Source organism: Mobula hypostoma, chromosome 11, assembly GCF_963921235.1.
Source record: "Mobula hypostoma chromosome 11, sMobHyp1.1, whole genome shotgun sequence".
NCBI classification, from domain to species: Eukaryota; Metazoa; Chordata; class Chondrichthyes; order Myliobatiformes; family Myliobatidae; genus Mobula; species Mobula hypostoma.
Genome location: NC_086107.1, coordinates 115,469,306 through 115,490,120, shown reverse-complemented (window position 1 = coordinate 115,490,120; position 20,815 = coordinate 115,469,306). Strand labels below are relative to the sequence as shown.

Here is a 20,815-nt window from a genome sequence, read left to right as displayed (position 1 = left end):
CACAGTGCAGTGTCTGATGCTGGGACACACACACACACAGTGCAGTGTCTGATGCTGGGACACACACACAGTGCCGTGTCTGACGCACACACACACACACACACACACACACAGTGCAGTGTCTGACGCTGGGACACACACACAGTGCCGTGTCTGATGCTGGGACACACACACCCACAGTGCAGTGTCTGATGCTGGGACACACACACACACACACACACACAGTGCAGTGTCTGATGCTGGGACACACACACACACAGTGCAGTGTCTGACGCTGGGACACACACACACAGTGCAGTGTCTGATGCTGGGACACACACACACACAGTGCAGTGTCTGACGCTGGGACACACACACACACACACACAGTGCAGTGTCTGATGCTGGGACACACACACACACAGTGCAATGTCTGACGCTGGGACACACACACACACACACACACACACAGTGCAGTGTCTGATGCTGGGACACACACACACACAGTGCAGTGTCTGATGCTGGGACACACACACACACACACAATGCAGTGTCTGATGCTGGGACACACACACACACACAGTGCAGTGTCTGACGCTGGGACACACACACACACAGTGCAGTGTCTGACGCTGGGACACACACACACAGTGCAGTGTCTGACGCTGGGACACACACACACAGTGCAGTGTCTGACGCTGGGACACACACACACTCACTGTGCAGTGTCTGATGCTGGGACACACACACAGTGCAGTGTCTGACGCTGGGACACACACACACAGTGCAGTGTCTGACGCTGGGACACACACACAGTGCAGTGTCTGACGCTGGGACACACACAGTGCAGTGTCTGACGCTGGGACACACACGGTGCAGTGTCTGACGCTGGGGGACACACAGTGCAGTGTCTGACACTGGGACACACACAGTGCAGCGTCTGACGCTGGGGGACACACACACAGTGCAGTGTCTGACGCTGGGACACACACACACAGTGCAGTGTCTGACGCTGGGACACACACACACACACACACTGCAGTGTCTGACGCTGGGACACACACAGTGCAGTGTCTGACGCTGGGTCTCACACACACAGTGCAGTGTCTGATGCTGGGACACACACACACACTGTGCAGTGTCTGACGCTGGGGGACACACACACAGTGCAGTGTCTGATGCTGGGACACACACACACTGTGCAGTGTCTGACGCTGGGGGACACACACACAGTGCAGTGTCTGACACTGGGACACACACCGTGCAGTGTCTGACGCTGGGACACACACACACACACACAGTGCAGTGTCTGACGCTGGGACACACACACACACACACAGTGCAGTGTCTGATGCTGGGACACACACACACACAGTGCAGTGTCTGACGCTGGGACACACACACACACACACAGTGCAGTGTCTGACGCTGGGACACACACACAGTGCAGTGTCTGACGCTGGGACACACACACACACACAGTGCAGTGTCTGACGCTGGGACACACACACACAGTGCAGTGTCTGACGCTGGGACACACACACACAGTGCAGTGTCTGACGCTGGGACACACACACACAGTGCAGTGTCTGACGCTGGGACACACACACACACACACAGTGCAGTGTCTGACGCTGGGACACACACACAGTGCAGTGTCTGACGCTGGGACACACACACAGTGCAGTGTCTGACGCTGGGACACACACACAGTGCAGTGTCTGATGCTGGGACACACACACACACAGTGCAGTGTCTGACGCTGGGACACACACACACACAGTGCAGTGTCTGACGCTGGGACACACACACACACACAGTGCAGTGTCTGACGCTGGGACACACACACACACAGTGCAGTGTCTGACGCTGGGACACACACACACACAGTGCAGTGTCTGACGCTGTGACACACACACACAGTGCCGTGTCTGACGCTGGGACACACACACACACACACACAGTGCAGTGTCTGACGCTGGGACACACACACACACACAGTGCAGTGTCTGACGCTGGGACACACACAATGCAGTGTCTGATGCTGGAACACACACACACAGTGCAGTGTCTGACGCTGGGACACACAGTGCAGTGTCTGACGCTGGGACACACACAGTGCAGTGTCTGACGCTGTGGGACACACAGTGCAGTGTCTGATGCTGGGGGACACGGACACACACACACAGTGCAGTGTCTGACGCTGGGACACACACACACAGTGCAGTGTCTGATGCTGGGACACACACACACACAGTGCAGTGTCTGACGCTGGGACACACACAGTGCAGTGTCTGACGCTGGGACACACACAGTGCAGTGTCTGACGCTGGGACACACACACACACACAGTGCAGTGTCTGACGCTGGGACACACACACACAGTGCAGTGTCTGATGCTGGGACACACACACACACACACAGTGCAGTGTCTGATGCTGGGACACGCACACACACACACAGTGCAGTGTCTGGCGCTGGGACACACACACAGTGCAGTGTCTGACGCTGGGGGACACACACACACAGTGCATTGTCTGACGCTGGGGGACACACACACAGTGCAGTGTCTGACACTGGGACACACACAGTGCAGTGTCTGATGCTGGGACACACAGTGCAGTGTCTGATGCTGGGACACACAGTGCAGTGTCTGACACTGGGACACACACACAGTGCAGTGTCTGACGCTGGGACACACACACACAGTGCAGTGTCTGACGCGGGGGGACACACACAGTGCAGTGTCTGACGCTGGGGGACACACAAACACAGTGCAGTGTCTGACGCTGGGACACACACAGTGCAGTGTCTGACGCTGGGACACACACACACAGTGCAGTGTCTGATGCTGGGACACACACACACAGTGCAGTGTCTGACGCTGGGACACACACACACACAGTGCAGTGTCTGATGCTGGGACACACACACACACAGTGCAGTGTCTGATGCTGGGACACACACACAGTGCCGTGTCTGACGCTGGGACACACACACACACACACACACACACACAGTGCAGTGTCTGACGCTGGGACACACACACAGTGCCGTGTCTGATGCTGGGACACACACACCCACAGTGCAGTGTCTGATGCTGGGACACACACACACACACACACACACAGTGCAGTGTCTGATGCTGGGACACACACACACACAGTGCAGTGTCTGACGCTGGGACACACACACACAGTGCAGTGTCTGATGCTGGGACACACACACACACAGTGCAGTGTCTGACGCTGGGACACACACACACACACACACAGTGCAGTGTCTGATGCTGGGACACACACACACACAGTGCAATGTCTGACGCTGGGACACACACACACACACACACACACACAGTGCAGTGTCTGATGCTGGGACACACACACACACAGTGCAGTGTCTGATGCTGGGACACACACACACACACACAATGCAGTGTCTGATGCTGGGACACACACACACACACAGTGCAGTGTCTGACGCTGGGACACACACACACACAGTGCAGTGTCTGACGCTGGGACACACACACACAGTGCAGTGTCTGACGCTGGGACACACACACACAGTGCAGTGTCTGACGCTGGGACACACACACACTCACTGTGCAGTGTCTGATGCTGGGACACACACACAGTGCAGTGTCTGACGCTGGGACACACACACACAGTGCAGTGTCTGACGCTGGGACACACACACAGTGCAGTGTCTGACGCTGGGACACACACAGTGCAGTGTCTGACGCTGGGACACACACGGTGCAGTGTCTGACGCTGGGGGACACACAGTGCAGTGTCTGACACTGGGACACACACAGTGCAGCGTCTGACGCTGGGGGACACACACACAGTGCAGTGTCTGACGCTGGGACACACACACACAGTGCAGTGTCTGATGCTGGGACACACACACACACACACAGTGCAGTGTCTGACGCTGGGACACACACACAGTGCAGTGTCTGATGCTGGGACACACACACACAGTGCAGTGTCTGACGCTGGGACACACACAATGCAGTGTCTGATGCTGGAACACACACACACAGTGCAGTGTCTGACGCTGGGACACACAGTGCAGTGTCTGACGCTGGGACACACACAGTGCAGTGTCTGACGCTGTGGGACACACAGTGCAGTGTCTGATGCTGGGGGACACGGACACACACACACAGTGCAGTGTCTGACGCTGGGACACACACACACAGTGCAGTGTCTGATGCTGGGACACACACACACACAGTGCAGTGTCTGACGCTGGGACACACACAGTGCAGTGTCTGACGCTGGGACACACACACAGTGCAGTGTCTGACGCTGGGACACACACACACAGTGCAGTGTCTGATGCTGGGACACACACACACAGTGCAGTGTCCGGCGCTGGGACACACACACACACACACACAGTGCAGTGTCTGACGCTGGGACACACACACACACACACTGCAGTGTCTGACGCTGGGGGACACACACACACAGTGCAGTGTCTGATGCTGGGACACACACACACACACAGTGCAGTGTCTGATGCTGGGACACGCACACACACACACAGTGCAGTGTCTGGCGCTGGGACACACACACACACAGTGCAGTGTCTGACGCTGGGGGACACACACACACAGTGCATTGTCTGACGCTGGGGGACACACACACAGTGCAGTGTTTGACACTGGGACGGACACACACACACACACACACACAGTGCAGTGTCTGATGCTGGGACACACACACACACAGTGCAGTGTCTGACGCTGGGACACACACAGTGCAGTGTCTGACGCTGGGACACACACAGTGCAGTGTCTGACGCTGGGACACACACACAGTGCAGTGTCTGACGCTGGGACACACACACACAGTGCAGTGTCTGATGCTGGGACACACACACACACACACAGTGCAGTGTCTGATGCTGGGACACGCACACACACACACAGTGCAGTGTCTGGCGCTGGGACACACACACAGTGCAGTGTCTGACGCTGGGGGACACACACACACAGTGCATTGTCTGACGCTGGGGGACACACACACAGTGCAGTGTCTGACACTGGGACACACACAGTGCAGTGTCTGATGCTGGGACACACAGTGCAGTGTCTGATGCTGGGACACACAGTGCAGTGTCTGACACTGGGACACACACACAGTGCAGTGTCTGACGCTGGGACACACACACACAGTGCAGTGTCTGACGCTGGGGGACACACACAGTGCAGTGTCTGACGCTGGGGGACACACAAACACAGTGCAGTGTCTGACGCTGGGACACACACAGTGCAGTGTCTGACGCTGGGACACACACACACAGTGCAGTGTCTGATGCTGGGACACACACACAGTGCAGTGTCTGACGCTGGGACACACACACACACAGTGCAGTGTCTGATGCTGGGACACACACACACACAGTGCAGTGTCTGATGCTGGGACACACACACAGTGCCGTGTCTGACGCTGGGACACACACACACACACACACACACAGTGCAGTGTCTGACGCTGGGACACACACACAGTGCCGTGTCTGATGCTGGGACACACACACCCACAGTGCAGTGTCTGATGCTGGGACACACACACACACACACACACACAGTGCAGTGTCTGATGCTGGGACACACACACACACAGTGCAGTGTCTGACGCTGGGACACACACACACAGTGCAGTGTCTGATGCTGGGACACACACACACACAGTGCAGTGTCTGACGCTGGGACACACACACACACACACACAGTGCAGTGTCTGATGCTGGGACACACACACACACAGTGCAATGTCTGACGCTGGGACACACACACACACACACACAGTGCAGTGTCTGATGCTGGGACACACACACACACAGTGCAGTGTCTGATGCTGGGACACACACACACACACACAATGCAGTGTCTGATGCTGGGACACACACACACACACAGTGCAGTGTCTGACGCTGGGACACACACACACACAGTGCAGTGTCTGACGCTGGGACACACACACACAGTGCAGTGTCTGACGCTGGGACACACACACACAGTGCAGTGTCTGACGCTGGGACACACACACTGTGCAGTGTCTGATGCTGGGACACACACACAGTGCAGTGTCTGACGCTGGGACACACACACACAGTGCAGTGTCTGACGCTGGGACACACACACAGTGCAGTGTCTGACGCTGGGACACACACACAGTGCAGTGTCTGACGCTGGGGGACACACAGTGCAGTGTCTGACACTGGGACACACACAGTGCAGCGTCTGACGCTGGGGGACACACACACAGTGCAGTGTCTGACGCTGGGACACACACACAGTGCAGTGTCTGACGCTGGGACACACACACACACACACACTGCAGTGTCTGACGCTGGGACACACACAGTGCAGTGTCTGACGCTGGGTCTCACACACACAGTGCAGTGTCTGATGCTGGGACACACACACACACTGTGCAGTGTCTGACGCTGGGGGACACACACACAGTGCAGTGTCTGATGCTGGGACACACACACACTGTGCAGTGTCTGACGCTGGGGGACACACACACAGTGCAGTGTCTGACACTGGGACACACACCGTGCAGTGTCTGACGCTGGGACACACACACACACACACAGTGCAGTGTCTGACGCTGGGACACACACACACACACACACAGTGCAGTGTCTGATGCTGGGACACACACACACACAGTGCAGTGTCTGACGCTGGGACACACACACACACACAGTGCAGTGTCTGACGCTGGGACACACACACAGTGCAGTGTCTGACGCTGGGACACACACACACAGTGCAGTGTCTGACGCTGGGACACACACACACAGTGCAGTGTCTGACGCTGGGACACACACACACAGTGCAGTGTCTGACGCTGGGACACACACACACACAGTGCAGTGTCTGACGCTGGGACACACACACACACACACACAGTGCAGTGTCTGACGCTGGGACACACACACAGTGCAGTGTCTGACGCTGGGACACACACACAGTGCAGTGTCTGACGCTGGGACACACACACAGTGCAGTGTCTGATGCTGGGACACACACACACACAGTGCAGTGTCTGACGCTGGGACACACACACACACAGTGCAGTGTCTGACGCTGGGACACACACACACACACAGTGCAGTGTCTGACGCTGGGACACACACACACAGTGCAGTGTCTGACGCTGGGACACACACACACACAGTGCAGTGTCTGACGCTGGGACACACACACACAGTGCCGTGTCTGACGCTGGGACACACACACACACACACAGTGCAGTGTCTGACGCTGGGACACACACACACACACAGTGCAGTGTCTGACGCTGGGACACACACAATGCAGTGTCTGATGCTGGAACACACACACACAGTGCAGTGTCTGACGCTGGGACACACAGTGCAGTGTCTGACGCTGGGACACACACAGTGCAGTGTCTGACGCTGTGGGACACACAGTGCAGTGTCTGATGCTGGGGGACACGGACACACACACACAGTGCAGTGTCTGACGCTGGGACACACACACACAGTGCAGTGTCTGATGCTGGGACACACACACACACAGTGCAGTGTCTGACGCTGGGACACACACAGTGCAGTGTCTGACGCTGGGACACACACAGTGCAGTGTCTGACGCTGGGACACACACACACACACAGTGCAGTGTCTGACGCTGGGACACACACACACAGTGCAGTGTCTGATGCTGGGACACACACACACAGTGCAGTGTCTGATGCTGGGACACGCACACACACACACAGTGCAGTGTCTGACGCTGGGACACACACACAGTGCAGTGTCTGACGCTGGGACACACACAGTGCAGTGTCTGACGCTGGGACACACACACAGTGCAGTGTCTGATGCTGGGACACACACACACACAGTGCAGTGTCTGACGCTGGGACACACACACACACAGTGCAGTGTCTGACGCTGGGACACACACACACACACAGTGCAGTGTCTGACGCTGGGACACACACACACAGTGCAGTGTCTGACGCTGGGACACACACACACACAGTGCAGTGTCTGACGCTGGGACACACACACACAGTGCCGTGTCTGACGCTGGGACACACACACACACACACAGTGCAGTGTCTGACGCTGGGACACACACACACACACAGTGCAGTGTCTGACGCTGGGACACACACAATGCAGTGTCTGATGCTGGAACACACACACACAGTGCAGTGTCTGACGCTGGGACACACAGTGCAGTGTCTGACGCTGGGACACACACAGTGCAGTGTCTGACGCTGTGGGACACACAGTGCAGTGTCTGATGCTGGGGGACACGGACACACACACACAGTGCAGTGTCTGACGCTGGGACACACACACACAGTGCAGTGTCTGATGCTGGGACACACACACACACAGTGCAGTGTCTGACGCTGGGACACACACAGTGCAGTGTCTGACGCTGGGACACACACAGTGCAGTGTCTGACGCTGGGACACACACACACACACAGTGCAGTGTCTGACGCTGGGACACACACACACAGTGCAGTGTCTGATGCTGGGACACACACACACAGTGCAGTGTCTGATGCTGGGACACGCACACACACACACAGTGCAGTGTCTGGCGCTGGGACACACACACAGTGCAGTGTCTGACGCTGGGGGACACACACACACAGTGCATTGTCTGACGCTGGGGGACACACACACAGTGCAGTGTCTGACACTGGGACACACACAGTGCAGTGTCTGATGCTGGGACACACAGTGCAGTGTCTGATGCTGGGACACACAGTGCAGTGTCTGACACTGGGACACACACACAGTGCAGTGTCTGACGCTGGGACACACACACACAGTGCAGTGTCTGACGCTGGGGGACACACACAGTGCAGTGTCTGACGCTGGGGGACACACAAACACAGTGCAGTGTCTGACGCTGGGACACACACAGTGCAGTGTCTGACGCTGGGACACACACACACAGTGCAGTGTCTGATGCTGGGACACACACACACAGTGCAGAGTCTGACGCTGGGACACACACACACACAGAGCAGTGTCTGATGCTGGGACACACACACACACAGTGCAGTGTCTGATGCTGGGACACACACACAGTGCCGTGTCTGACGCTGGGACACACACACACACACACACACACAGTGCAGTGTCTGACGCTGGGACACACACACAGTGCCGTGTCTGATGCTGGGACACACACACCCACAGTGCAGTGTCTGATGCTGGGACACACACACACACACACACACACACAGTGCAGTGTCTGATGCTGGGACACACACACACACAGTGCAGTGTCTGACGCTGGGACACACACACACAGTGCAGTGTCTGATGCTGGGACACACACACACACAGTGCAGTGTCTGACGCTGGGACACACACACACACACACACACAGTGCAGTGTCTGATGCTGGGACACACACACACACAGTGCAATGTCTGACGCTGGGACACACACACACACACACACAGTGCAGTGTCTGATGCTGGGACACACACACACACAGTGCAGTGTCTGATGCTGGGACACACACACACACACACAATGCAGTGTCTGATGCTGGGACACACACACACACACAGTGCAGTGTCTGACGCTGGGACACACACACACACAGTGCAGTGTCTGACGCTGGGACACACACACACAGTGCAGTGTCTGACGCTGGGACACACACACACAGTGCAGTGTCTGACGCTGGGACACACACACACACACTGTGCAGTGTCTGATGCTGGGACACACACACAGTGCAGTGTCTGACGCTGGGACACACACACACAGTGCAGTGTCTGACGCTGGGACACACACACAGTGCAGTGTCTGACGCTGGGACACACACACACAGTGCAGTGTCTGACGCTGGGACACACACGGTGCAGTGTCTGACGCTGGGGGACACACAGTGCAGTGTCTGACACTGGGACACACACAGTGCAGCGTCTGACGCTGGGGGACACACACACAGTGCAGTGTCTGACGCTGGGACACACACACACAGTGCAGTGTCTGACGCTGGGACACACACACACACACACTGCAGTGTCTGACGCTGGGACACACACAGTGCAGTGTCTGACGCTGGGTCTCACACACACAGTGCAGTGTCTGATGCTGGGACACACACACACTGTGCAGTGTCTGACGCTGGGGGACACACACACAGTGCAGTGTCTGATGCTGGGACACACACACACTGTGCAGTGTCTGACGCTGGGGGACACACACACAGTGCAGTGTCTGACACTGGGACACACACCGTGCAGTGTCTGACGCTGGGACACACACACACACACACACACAGTGCAGTGTCTGACGCTGGGACACACACACACACACACAGTGCAGTGTCTGATGCTGGGACACACACACACACAGTGCAGTGTCTGACGCTGGGACACACACACACACACAGTGCAGTGTCTGACGCTGGGACACACACACAGTGCAGTGTCTGACGCTGGGACACACACACACACAGTGCAGTGTCTGACGCTGGGACACACACACACAGTGCAGTGTCTGACGCTGGGACACACACACACACAGTGCAGTGTCTGACGCTGGGACACACACACACACAGTGCAGTGTCTGACGCTGGGACACACACACACACACACACAGTGCAGTGTCTGACGCTGGGACACACACACAGTGCAGTCTCTGACGCTGGGACACACACACAGTGCAGTGTCTGACGCTGGGACACACACACAGTGCAGTGTCTGATGCTGGGACACACACACACACAGTGCAGTGTCTGACGCTGGGACACACACACACACAGTGCAGTGTCTGACGCTGGGACACACACACACACACAGTGCAGTGTCTGACGCTGGGACACACACACACACAGTGCAGTGTCTGACGCTGGGACACACACACACACAGTGCAGTGTCTGACGCTGGGACACACACACACAGTGCCGTGTCTGACGCTGGGACACACACACACACACACAGTGCAGTGTCTGACGCTGGGACACACACACACACACAGTGCAGTGTCTGACGCTGGGACACACACACACACAGAGCAGTGTCTGTCGCTGCGACACACACACACACAGACCAGTGTCTGACGCTGGGACACACACACACAGTGCCGTGTCTGACGCTGGGACACACACACACACACACAGTGCAGTGTCTGACGCTGGGACACACACACACAGTGCCGTGTCTGACGCTGGGACACACACACACACACACAGTGCAGTGTCTGACACTGGGACACACACACACACACAGTGCAGTGTCTGACGCTGGGACACACACACACAGTGCCGTGTCTGACGCTGGGACACACACACACAGTGCAGTGTCTGACGCTGGGACACACACACACACACAGTGTAGTGTCTGACGCTGGGACACACACACACACACACACAGTGCAGTGTCTGACGCTGGGACACACACACACACACACACACAGTGCAGTGTCTGACGCTGGGACACACACACACACACAGTGCAGTGTCTGATGCTGTGATACACGCACAGTGCAGTGTCTGACGCTGGGACACACACACAGTGCAGTGTCTGACGATGGGACACACACACACACAGTGCAGTGTCTGACGCTGGGTCTCACACACACAGTGCAGTGTCTGATGCTGGGACACACACACACTGTGCAGTGTCTGACGCTGGGGGACACACACACAGTGCAGTGTCTGATGCTGGGACACACACACACTGTGCAGTGTCTGACGCTGGGGGACACACACACAGTGCAGTGTCTGACACTGGGACACACACCGTGCAGTGTCTGACGCTGGGACACACACACACACACACACACACAGTGCAGTGTCTGACGCTGGGACACACACACACACACACAGTGCAGTGTCTGATGCTGGGACACACACACACACAGTGCAGTGTCTGACGCTGGGACACACACACACACACAGTGCAGTGTCTGACGCTGGGACACACACACAGTGCAGTGTCTGACGCTGGGACACACACACACACAGTGCAGTGTCTGACGCTGGGACACACACACACAGTGCAGTGTCTGACGCTGGGACACACACACACACAGTGCAGTGTCTGACGCTGGGACACACACACACACAGTGCAGTGTCTGACGCTGGGACACACACACACACACACACAGTGCAGTGTCTGACGCTGGGACACACACACAGTGCAGTGTCTGACGCTGGGACACACACACAGTGCAGTGTCTGACGCTGGGACACACACACAGTGCAGTGTCTGATGCTGGGACACACACACACACAGTGCAGTGTCTGACGCTGGGACACACACACACACAGTGCAGTGTCTGACGCTGGGACACACACACACACACAGTGCAGTGTCTGACGCTGGGACACACACACACACAGTGCAGTGTCTGACGCTGGGACACACACACACACAGTGCAGTGTCTGACGCTGGGACACACACACACAGTGCCGTGTCTGACGCTGGGACACACACACACACACACAGTGCAGTGTCTGACGCTGGGACACACACACACACACAGTGCAGTGTCTGACGCTGGGACACACACACACACAGTGCAGTGTCTGACGCTGGGACACACACACACACAGTGCAGTGTCTGACGCTGGGACACACACACACAGTGCCGTGTCTGACGCTGGGACACACACACACACACACAGTGCAGTGTCTGACGCTGGGACACACACACACAGTGCCGTGTCTGACGCTGGGACACACACACACACACACAGTGCAGTGTCTGACACTGGGACACACACACACACACAGTGCAGTGTCTGACGCTGGGACACACACACACAGTGCCGTGTCTGACGCTGGGACACACACACACAGTGCAGTGTCTGACGCTGGGACACACACACACACACAGTGCAGTGTCTGACGCTGGGACACACACACACACACACACAGTGCAGTGTCTGACGCTGGGACACACACACACACACACACAGTGCAGTGTCTGATGCTGGGACACACACACACACACAGTGCAGTGTCTGATGCTGTGATACACGCACAGTGCAGTGTCTGACGCTGGGACACACACACAGTGCAGTGTCTGACGATGGGACACACACACACAGTGCAGTGTCTGACGCTGGGACACACACACACACAGTGCAGTGTCTGACGCTGGGACACACACACACACAGTGCAGTGTCTGACGCTGGGACACACACACACACACACAGTGCAGTGTCTGACCCTGGGACACACACACACACAGTGCAGTGTCTGATGCTGGGACACACACACACACACAGTGCAGTGTCTGACCTTGGGACACACACACACACAGTGCAGTGTCTGATGCTGGGACACACACACACACACAGTGCAGTGTCTGATGCTGGGACACGCACACACACAGACAGTGCAGTGTCTGGTGCTGGGACACACACACACACACACACAGTGCAGTGTCTGACGCTGGGGGACACACACACAGTGCATTGTCTGACGCTGGGGGACACACACACACAGTGCAGTGTCTGATGCTGGGATGCACACGCACACACAGTGCAGTGTCTGATGCTGGGACACACACGCACACACAGTGCGGTGTCTGACACTGGGACACACACACACAGTGCAGTGTCTGACGCTGGGGGACACACAGTGCAGTGTCTGACGCTGGGACACACAGTGCAGTGTCTGACGCTGGGACACACACAGTGCGGTGTCTGACGCTGGGACACACACACACAGTGCAGTGTCTGATGCTGGGACACACACACACACACACACACACACAGTGCAGTGTCTGACGCTGGGACACACACACACACAGTGCAGTGTCTGATGCTGGGACACACACACACACACACACAGTGCAGTGTCTGATGCTGGGACACACACATAGTGCAGTGTCTGACGCTGGGATATACACACACACACACAGTGCCGTGTCTGATGCCTGGACACACACACACACAGTGCAGTGTCTGACGCTGGGACACACACGCACACACACACAGTGCAGTGTCTGACGCTGGGACACACACAGTGCGGTGTCTGACGCTGGGACACACTGCAGTGTCTGGCGCTGGGACACACACACAGTGCAGTGTCTGACGCTGGAACACACACACACACACAGTGCAGTGTCTGATGCTGGGACACACAGACACAGTGCAGTGTCTGACGCTGGGACACACACACAGTGCAGTGTCTGATGCTGGGACACACACACAGTGCAGTGTCTGACGCTGGGAAACACACACACACAGTGCAGTGTCTGACGCTGGGACACACACAGTGCAGTGTCTGACGCTGGGACACACACACACACACACAGTGCAGTGTCTGACGCTGGGACACACAGTGCAGTGTCTGACACTGGGACACACAGAGTGCAGTGCCTGGTGCTGGGACACGCACACAGTGCAGTGTCTGACGCTGGGACACACACACAGTGCAGTGTCTGACGCTGGGACACACACACACAGTGCAGTGTCTGATGCTGGGACACACACACACAGTGCAGTGTCTGATGCCTGGACACACACACACACACACACACACACACACACAGTGCAGTGTCTGACGCTGGGACACACACACACACACACACAGTGCAGTGTCTGACGCTGGGACACACACACACACAGTGCAGTGTCTGATGCTGGGACACACACACACACACACACACACAGTGCAGTGTCTGACACTGGGACACGCACACAGTGCAGCGTCTGACGCTGGGACACACACACAGTGCAGTGTCTGACGCTGGGGGACACACACAGTGCAGTGTCTGACGCTGGGGGACACACACAGTGCAGTGTCTGACGCTGGGGGACACACAAACACAGTGCAGTGTCTGACGCTGGGACACACACACACAGTGCAGTGTCTGACGCTGGGGGACACACACAGTGCAGTGTCTGACGCTGGGACACGCACACACAGTGCAGTGTCTGATGCTGGGACACACACACACACACACACACACAGTGCAGTGTCTGACGCTGGGACACACACACACAGTGCAGTGTCTGATGCTGGGACACACACACACACAGTGCAGTGTCTGATGCTGGGACACACACACACACACACAGTGCAGTGTCTGACGCTGGGACACACACACAGTGCAGTGTCTGACGCTGGGACACACACACAGTGCAGTGTCTGACGCTGGGACACACACACACACAGTGCAGTGTCTGATGCTGGGACACACACACAGTGTAGTGTCTGATGCTGGGACACACACACAGTGCAGTGTCTGACGCTGGGACACACACACACACACAGTGCAGTGTCTGACGCTGGGACACACACACACACACACACACACAGTGCAGTGTCTGACGCTGGGACACACACACACACACACAGTGCAGTGTCTGACGCTGGGGGACACACACACACAGTGCAGTGTCTGACGCTGGTGGACACGGGCTGTGGAGTGTCTGACGCTGGGACACACACCGTGCAGTGTCTGATGCTGGGACACACACACACACACAGTGCAGTGTCTGACGCTGGGACACACACACACACACACACACAGTGCAGTGTCTGACGCTGGGACACACACACACACACACAGTGCAGTGTCTGACGCTGGGGGACACACACACACAGTGCAGTGTCTGACGCTGGGGGACACGGGCTGTGGAGTGTCTGACGCTGGGACACACACCGTGCAGTGTCTGATGCTGGGACACACACACACACAGTGCAGTGTCTGACGCTGGGACACACACACAGTGCAGTGTCTGACGCTGGGACACACACACAGTGCAGTGTCTGACGCTGGGACACACACACACACAGTGCAGTGTCTGATGCTGGGACACACACACAGTGTAGTGTCTGATGCTGGGACACACACACAGTGCAGTGTCTGACGCTGGGACACACACACACACAGTGCAGTGTCTGACGCTGGGACACACACACACACACACAGTGCAGTGTCTGACGCTGGGACACACACACACACACACACAGTGCAGTGTCTGACGCTGGGGGACACGGGCTGTGGAGTGTCTGACGCTGGGACACACACCGTGCAGTGTCTGATGCTGGGACACACACACACACAGTGCAGTGTCTGATGCTGGGACACACACACAGTGCAGTGTCTGATGCTGGGACACACACACAGTGCAGTGTCTGACGCTGGGACACACACACACACACACACACACACACACAGTGCAGTGTCTGACGCTGGGGGACACGGGCTGTGCAGTGTCTGACGCTGGGACACAGACACACACAGTGCAGTGTCTGACGCTGGGACACACACACAGTGCAGTGTCTGATGCTGGGACACACACACACACAGTGCAGTGTCTGACGCTGGGATACACACACACACACAGTGCTGTGTCTGATGCCTGGACACACACACACACAGTGCAGTGTCTGACGCTGGGACACACACGCACACACACACAGTGCAGTGTCTGACGCTGGGACACACACAGTGCGGTGTCTGACGCTGGGACACACTGCAGTGTCTGATGCTGGGACACACACACACAGTGCAGTGTCTGACGCTGGAACACACACACACACACAGTGCAGTGTCTGATGCTGGGACACACAGACACAGTGCAGTGTCTGATGCTGGGACACACACACACAGTGCAGTGTCTGACGCTGGGACACACACACACACAGTGCAGTGTCTGACGCTGGGACACACACACACACACACACAGTGCAGTGTCTGATGCTGGGACACACACACACACACACAGTGCAGTGTCTGATGCTGGGACACACAGACACAGTGCAGTGTCTGACGCTGGGACACACACACACAGTGTAGTGTCTGACGCTGGGACACACACACACACAGTGTAGTGTCTGACGCTGGGACACACACACAGTGCAGTGTCTGATGCTGGGACACACACACACAGTGCAGTGTCTGACGCTGGGACACACACAGTGCAGTGTCTGACACTGGGACACACACACAGTGCAGTGTCTGACGCTGGGACACGCACACAGTGCAGTGTCTGACGCTGGGACACGCACACAGTGCAGTGTCTGACGCTGGGGGACACACACACAGTGCAGTGTCTGACGCTGGGACACACACACACACAGTGCAGTGTCTGACGCTGGGACACACACACACACAGTGCAGTGTCTGACACTGGGACACACACAGTGCAGTGTCTGACGCTGGGACACACACACACACACAGTGCAGTGTCTGACGCTGGGACACACACACACACACAGTGCAGTGTCTGATGCTGGGACACACACACACAGTGCAGTGTCTGATGCTGGGACACACACACACAGTGCAGTGTCTGATGCTGGGACACACACACACAGTGCAGTTTCTGACGCTGGGACACACACACACAGTGCAGTGTCTGACGCTGGGACACACACACACACACACACACACACACAGTGCAGTGTCTGACGCTGGGACACACGCACACACACACAGTGCAGTGTCTGATGCTGGGACACACACAGTGCAGTGTCTGACGCTGGGACACACACAGTGCGGTGTCTGACGCTGGGACACACACTGCAGTGTCTGACGCTGGGACACACACACACACAGTGCAGTGTCTGACACTGGGACACACACACACAGTGCAGTGTCTGACGCTGGGACACACACACACACAGTGCAGTGTCTGATGCTGGGACACACACACACAGTGCAGTGTCTGATGCTGGGACACACACACACACAGTGCAGTGTCTGATGCTGGGACACACACACACACAGTGCAGTGTCTGATGCTGGGACACACACACACAGTGTAGTTTCTGACGCTGGGACACACAGTGCAGTGTCTGACGCTGGGACACACACACACACACACAGTGCAGTGTCTGACGCTGGGGCACACACACACAGTGCAGTGTCTGACGCTGGGACACACACACAGTGCAGTGTCTGACGCTGGGACACACAGTGCGGTGTCTTACGCTGGGACACACACTGCAGTGTCTGACGCTGGGACACACACACACACAGTGCAGTGTCTGACGCTGGGACACACACACAGTGCAGTGTCTGACGCTGGGACACACACACACAGTGCAGTGTCTGACGCTGGGGGACACACACACACACAGTGCAGTGTCTGACGCTGGGGGACACACACACACAGTGCAGTGTCTGACGCTGGGGGACACACACACACACAGTGCAGTGTCTGACGCTGGGGGACACACACACAGTGCAGTGTCTGACGCTGGGACACACACACACAGTGCAGTGTCTGATGCTGGGACACACACACACACACAGTGCAGTGTCTGATGCTGGGACACACACAGTGCAGTTTCTGACGCTGGGACACACACACACACACACAGTGCAGTGTCTGACGCTGGGACACACACACACACAGTGCAGTGTCTGACGCTGGGACACACGCACACACACACAGTGCAGTGTCTGACGCTGGGACACACAGAGTGCGGTGTCTGACGCTGGGACACACACTGCAGTGTCTGACGCTGGGACACACACACACACAGTGCAGTGTCTGACGCTGGGACACACACACACAGTGCAGTGTCTGACGCTGGGACACACACACACACACACACACAGTGCGGTGTCTGACGCTGGGACACACACACACAGTGCAGTGTCTGATGCTGGGACACACACACACACAGTGTAGTGTCTGATGCTGGGACACACACACACACAGTGCAGTGTCTGATGCTGGGACACACACACACAGTGCAGTGTCTGATGCTGGGACACACACACACACACACGTGCAGTGTCTGACGCTGGGGGACACACACACAGTGCAGTGTCTGATGCTGGGACACACACACACAGTGCAGTGTCTGATGCTGGGACACACACACACACAGTGCAGTGTCTGATGCTGGGACACACACACACACAGTGCAGTGTCTGATGCTGGGACACACACACACACACACAGTGCAGTGTCTGATGCTGGGACACACACACACAGTGCAGTTTCTGACGCTGGGACACACACACAGTGCAGTGTCTGACGCTGGGACACACACGCACACACACACAGTGCAGTGTCTGACGCTGGGACACACACACAGTGCAGTGTCTGACGCTGGGACACACACAGTGCGGTGTCTGACGCTGGGACACACACTGCAGTGTCTGACGCTGGGACACACACACACACAGTGCAGTGTCTGATGCTGGGACACACACACACACACAGTGCAGTTTCTGACGCTGGGACACACACACAGTGCAGTGTCTGATGCTGGGACACACACGCACACACACACAGTGCAGTGTCTGACGCTGGGACACACACACAGTGCAGTGTCTGACGCTGGGACACACACAGTGCGGTGTCTGACGCTGGGACACACACACACACAGTGCAGTGTCTGACGCTGGGGGACACGGGCTGTGGAGGAACCTGCACCTTGACTGAGCATTCCCCACGCTCACTTCTTTTCCCTCTCTCTCTCTCTGCAGGAGCTGGTCATGCCTGGGGAAGACACCTCCCTCACCCTCACCCTGCGGCAGCCCATGGTGTTGGAGAAAGGCCAGCGTTTCACCCTGAGGGATGGGAACAAGACCATCGGCACAGGTCTGGTCATCAACGTCCTGCAGAGCACGCCCGAGGACATCAACTGGGGCTGATCCGTGCCCCTCACCGCACCCATACCAAATTCTGCAACTGGTCCCTCCCCAAGCTCTCACTCTCAGATGTTATTTAAAATGTTCTTTTTTATTATTAAAAATAAACTCATTGAGGAATGAAAAGTGTTGAATGGCTGGATGGATCAAAGTACTGCGCAGAAATTCCTTTGTCTGTCCCATCACACACTCCTGCGGTCAGACACAGAGTGAATCTCCCTCCACACCGTCCCATCACACACTCCCAGAGTCAGACACAGAGTGAAACTCCCTCCACACCGTCCCATCACACACTCCCGGGGTCAGACACAGGGTGAATCTCCCTCCACACCGTCCCATCACACACTCCCGGGGTCAGACACAGAGTGAAACTCCCTCCACACCGTCCCATCACACACTCCTGCGGTCAGACACAGAGTGAATCTCCCTCCACACCGTCCCATCACACACTCCCAGAGTCAGACACAGAGTGAATCTCCCTCCACACCGTCCCATCGCACACTCCCGGGGTCAGACACAGAGTGAATCTCCCTCCACACCGTCCCATCACACACTCCCGGGGTCAGACACAGAGTGAATCTCCCTCCACACCGTCCCATCACACACTCCCGGGGTCAGACACAGAGTGAATCTCCCTCCACACCGTCCCATCACACACTCCCGGGGTCAGACACAGAGTGAAACTCCCTCCACACCGTCCCATCACACACTCCCGGGGTCAGACACAGAGTGAATCTCCCTCCACACCGTCCCATCACACACTCCCGGGGTCAGACACAGAGTGAATCTCCCTCCACACCGTCCCATCACACACTCCCGGGGTCAGACACAGAGTGAATCTCCCTCCACACCGTCCCATCACACACTCCCGGGGTCAGACACAGAGTGAAACTCCCTCCACACCGTCCCATCACACCCTCCCGGGGTCAGACACAGAGTGAATCTCCCTCCACACCGTCCCATCACACACTCCCGGGGTCAGACACAGAGTGAAAGTCCCTCCACACCGTCCCATCACACACTCCCGGGGTCAGACACAGAGTGAAGCTCCCTCCACACCGTCCCATCACACACTCCCGGGGTCAGACACAGAGTGAATCTCCCTCCACACCGTCCCATCACACACTCCCAGGGTCAGACACAGAGTGAAACTCCCTCCACACCGTCCCATCACACACTCCCGGGGTCAGACACAGAGTGAAACTCCCTCCAC

General features: G+C 56.9%; 1 protein-coding gene across 1 annotated transcript in view; it reads left to right on the top strand.

Annotated features, from left to right (window-relative positions):
* Positions 1 to 19,728, top strand: part of tufm (Tu translation elongation factor, mitochondrial) — a 30,329-nt gene extending 10,601 nt beyond the window's left edge. Inside the window, exon 2 of the mRNA XM_063063420.1 lies at positions 19,438 to 19,728. Within this exon, the coding sequence (XP_062919490.1) occupies positions 19,438 to 19,605 (168 nt within the window). The 3' untranslated portion in view covers positions 19,606 to 19,728. The remainder of the gene's footprint in view (positions 1 to 19,437) is intronic.
* Positions 19,729 to 20,815: the final 1,087 nt, after the last annotated feature.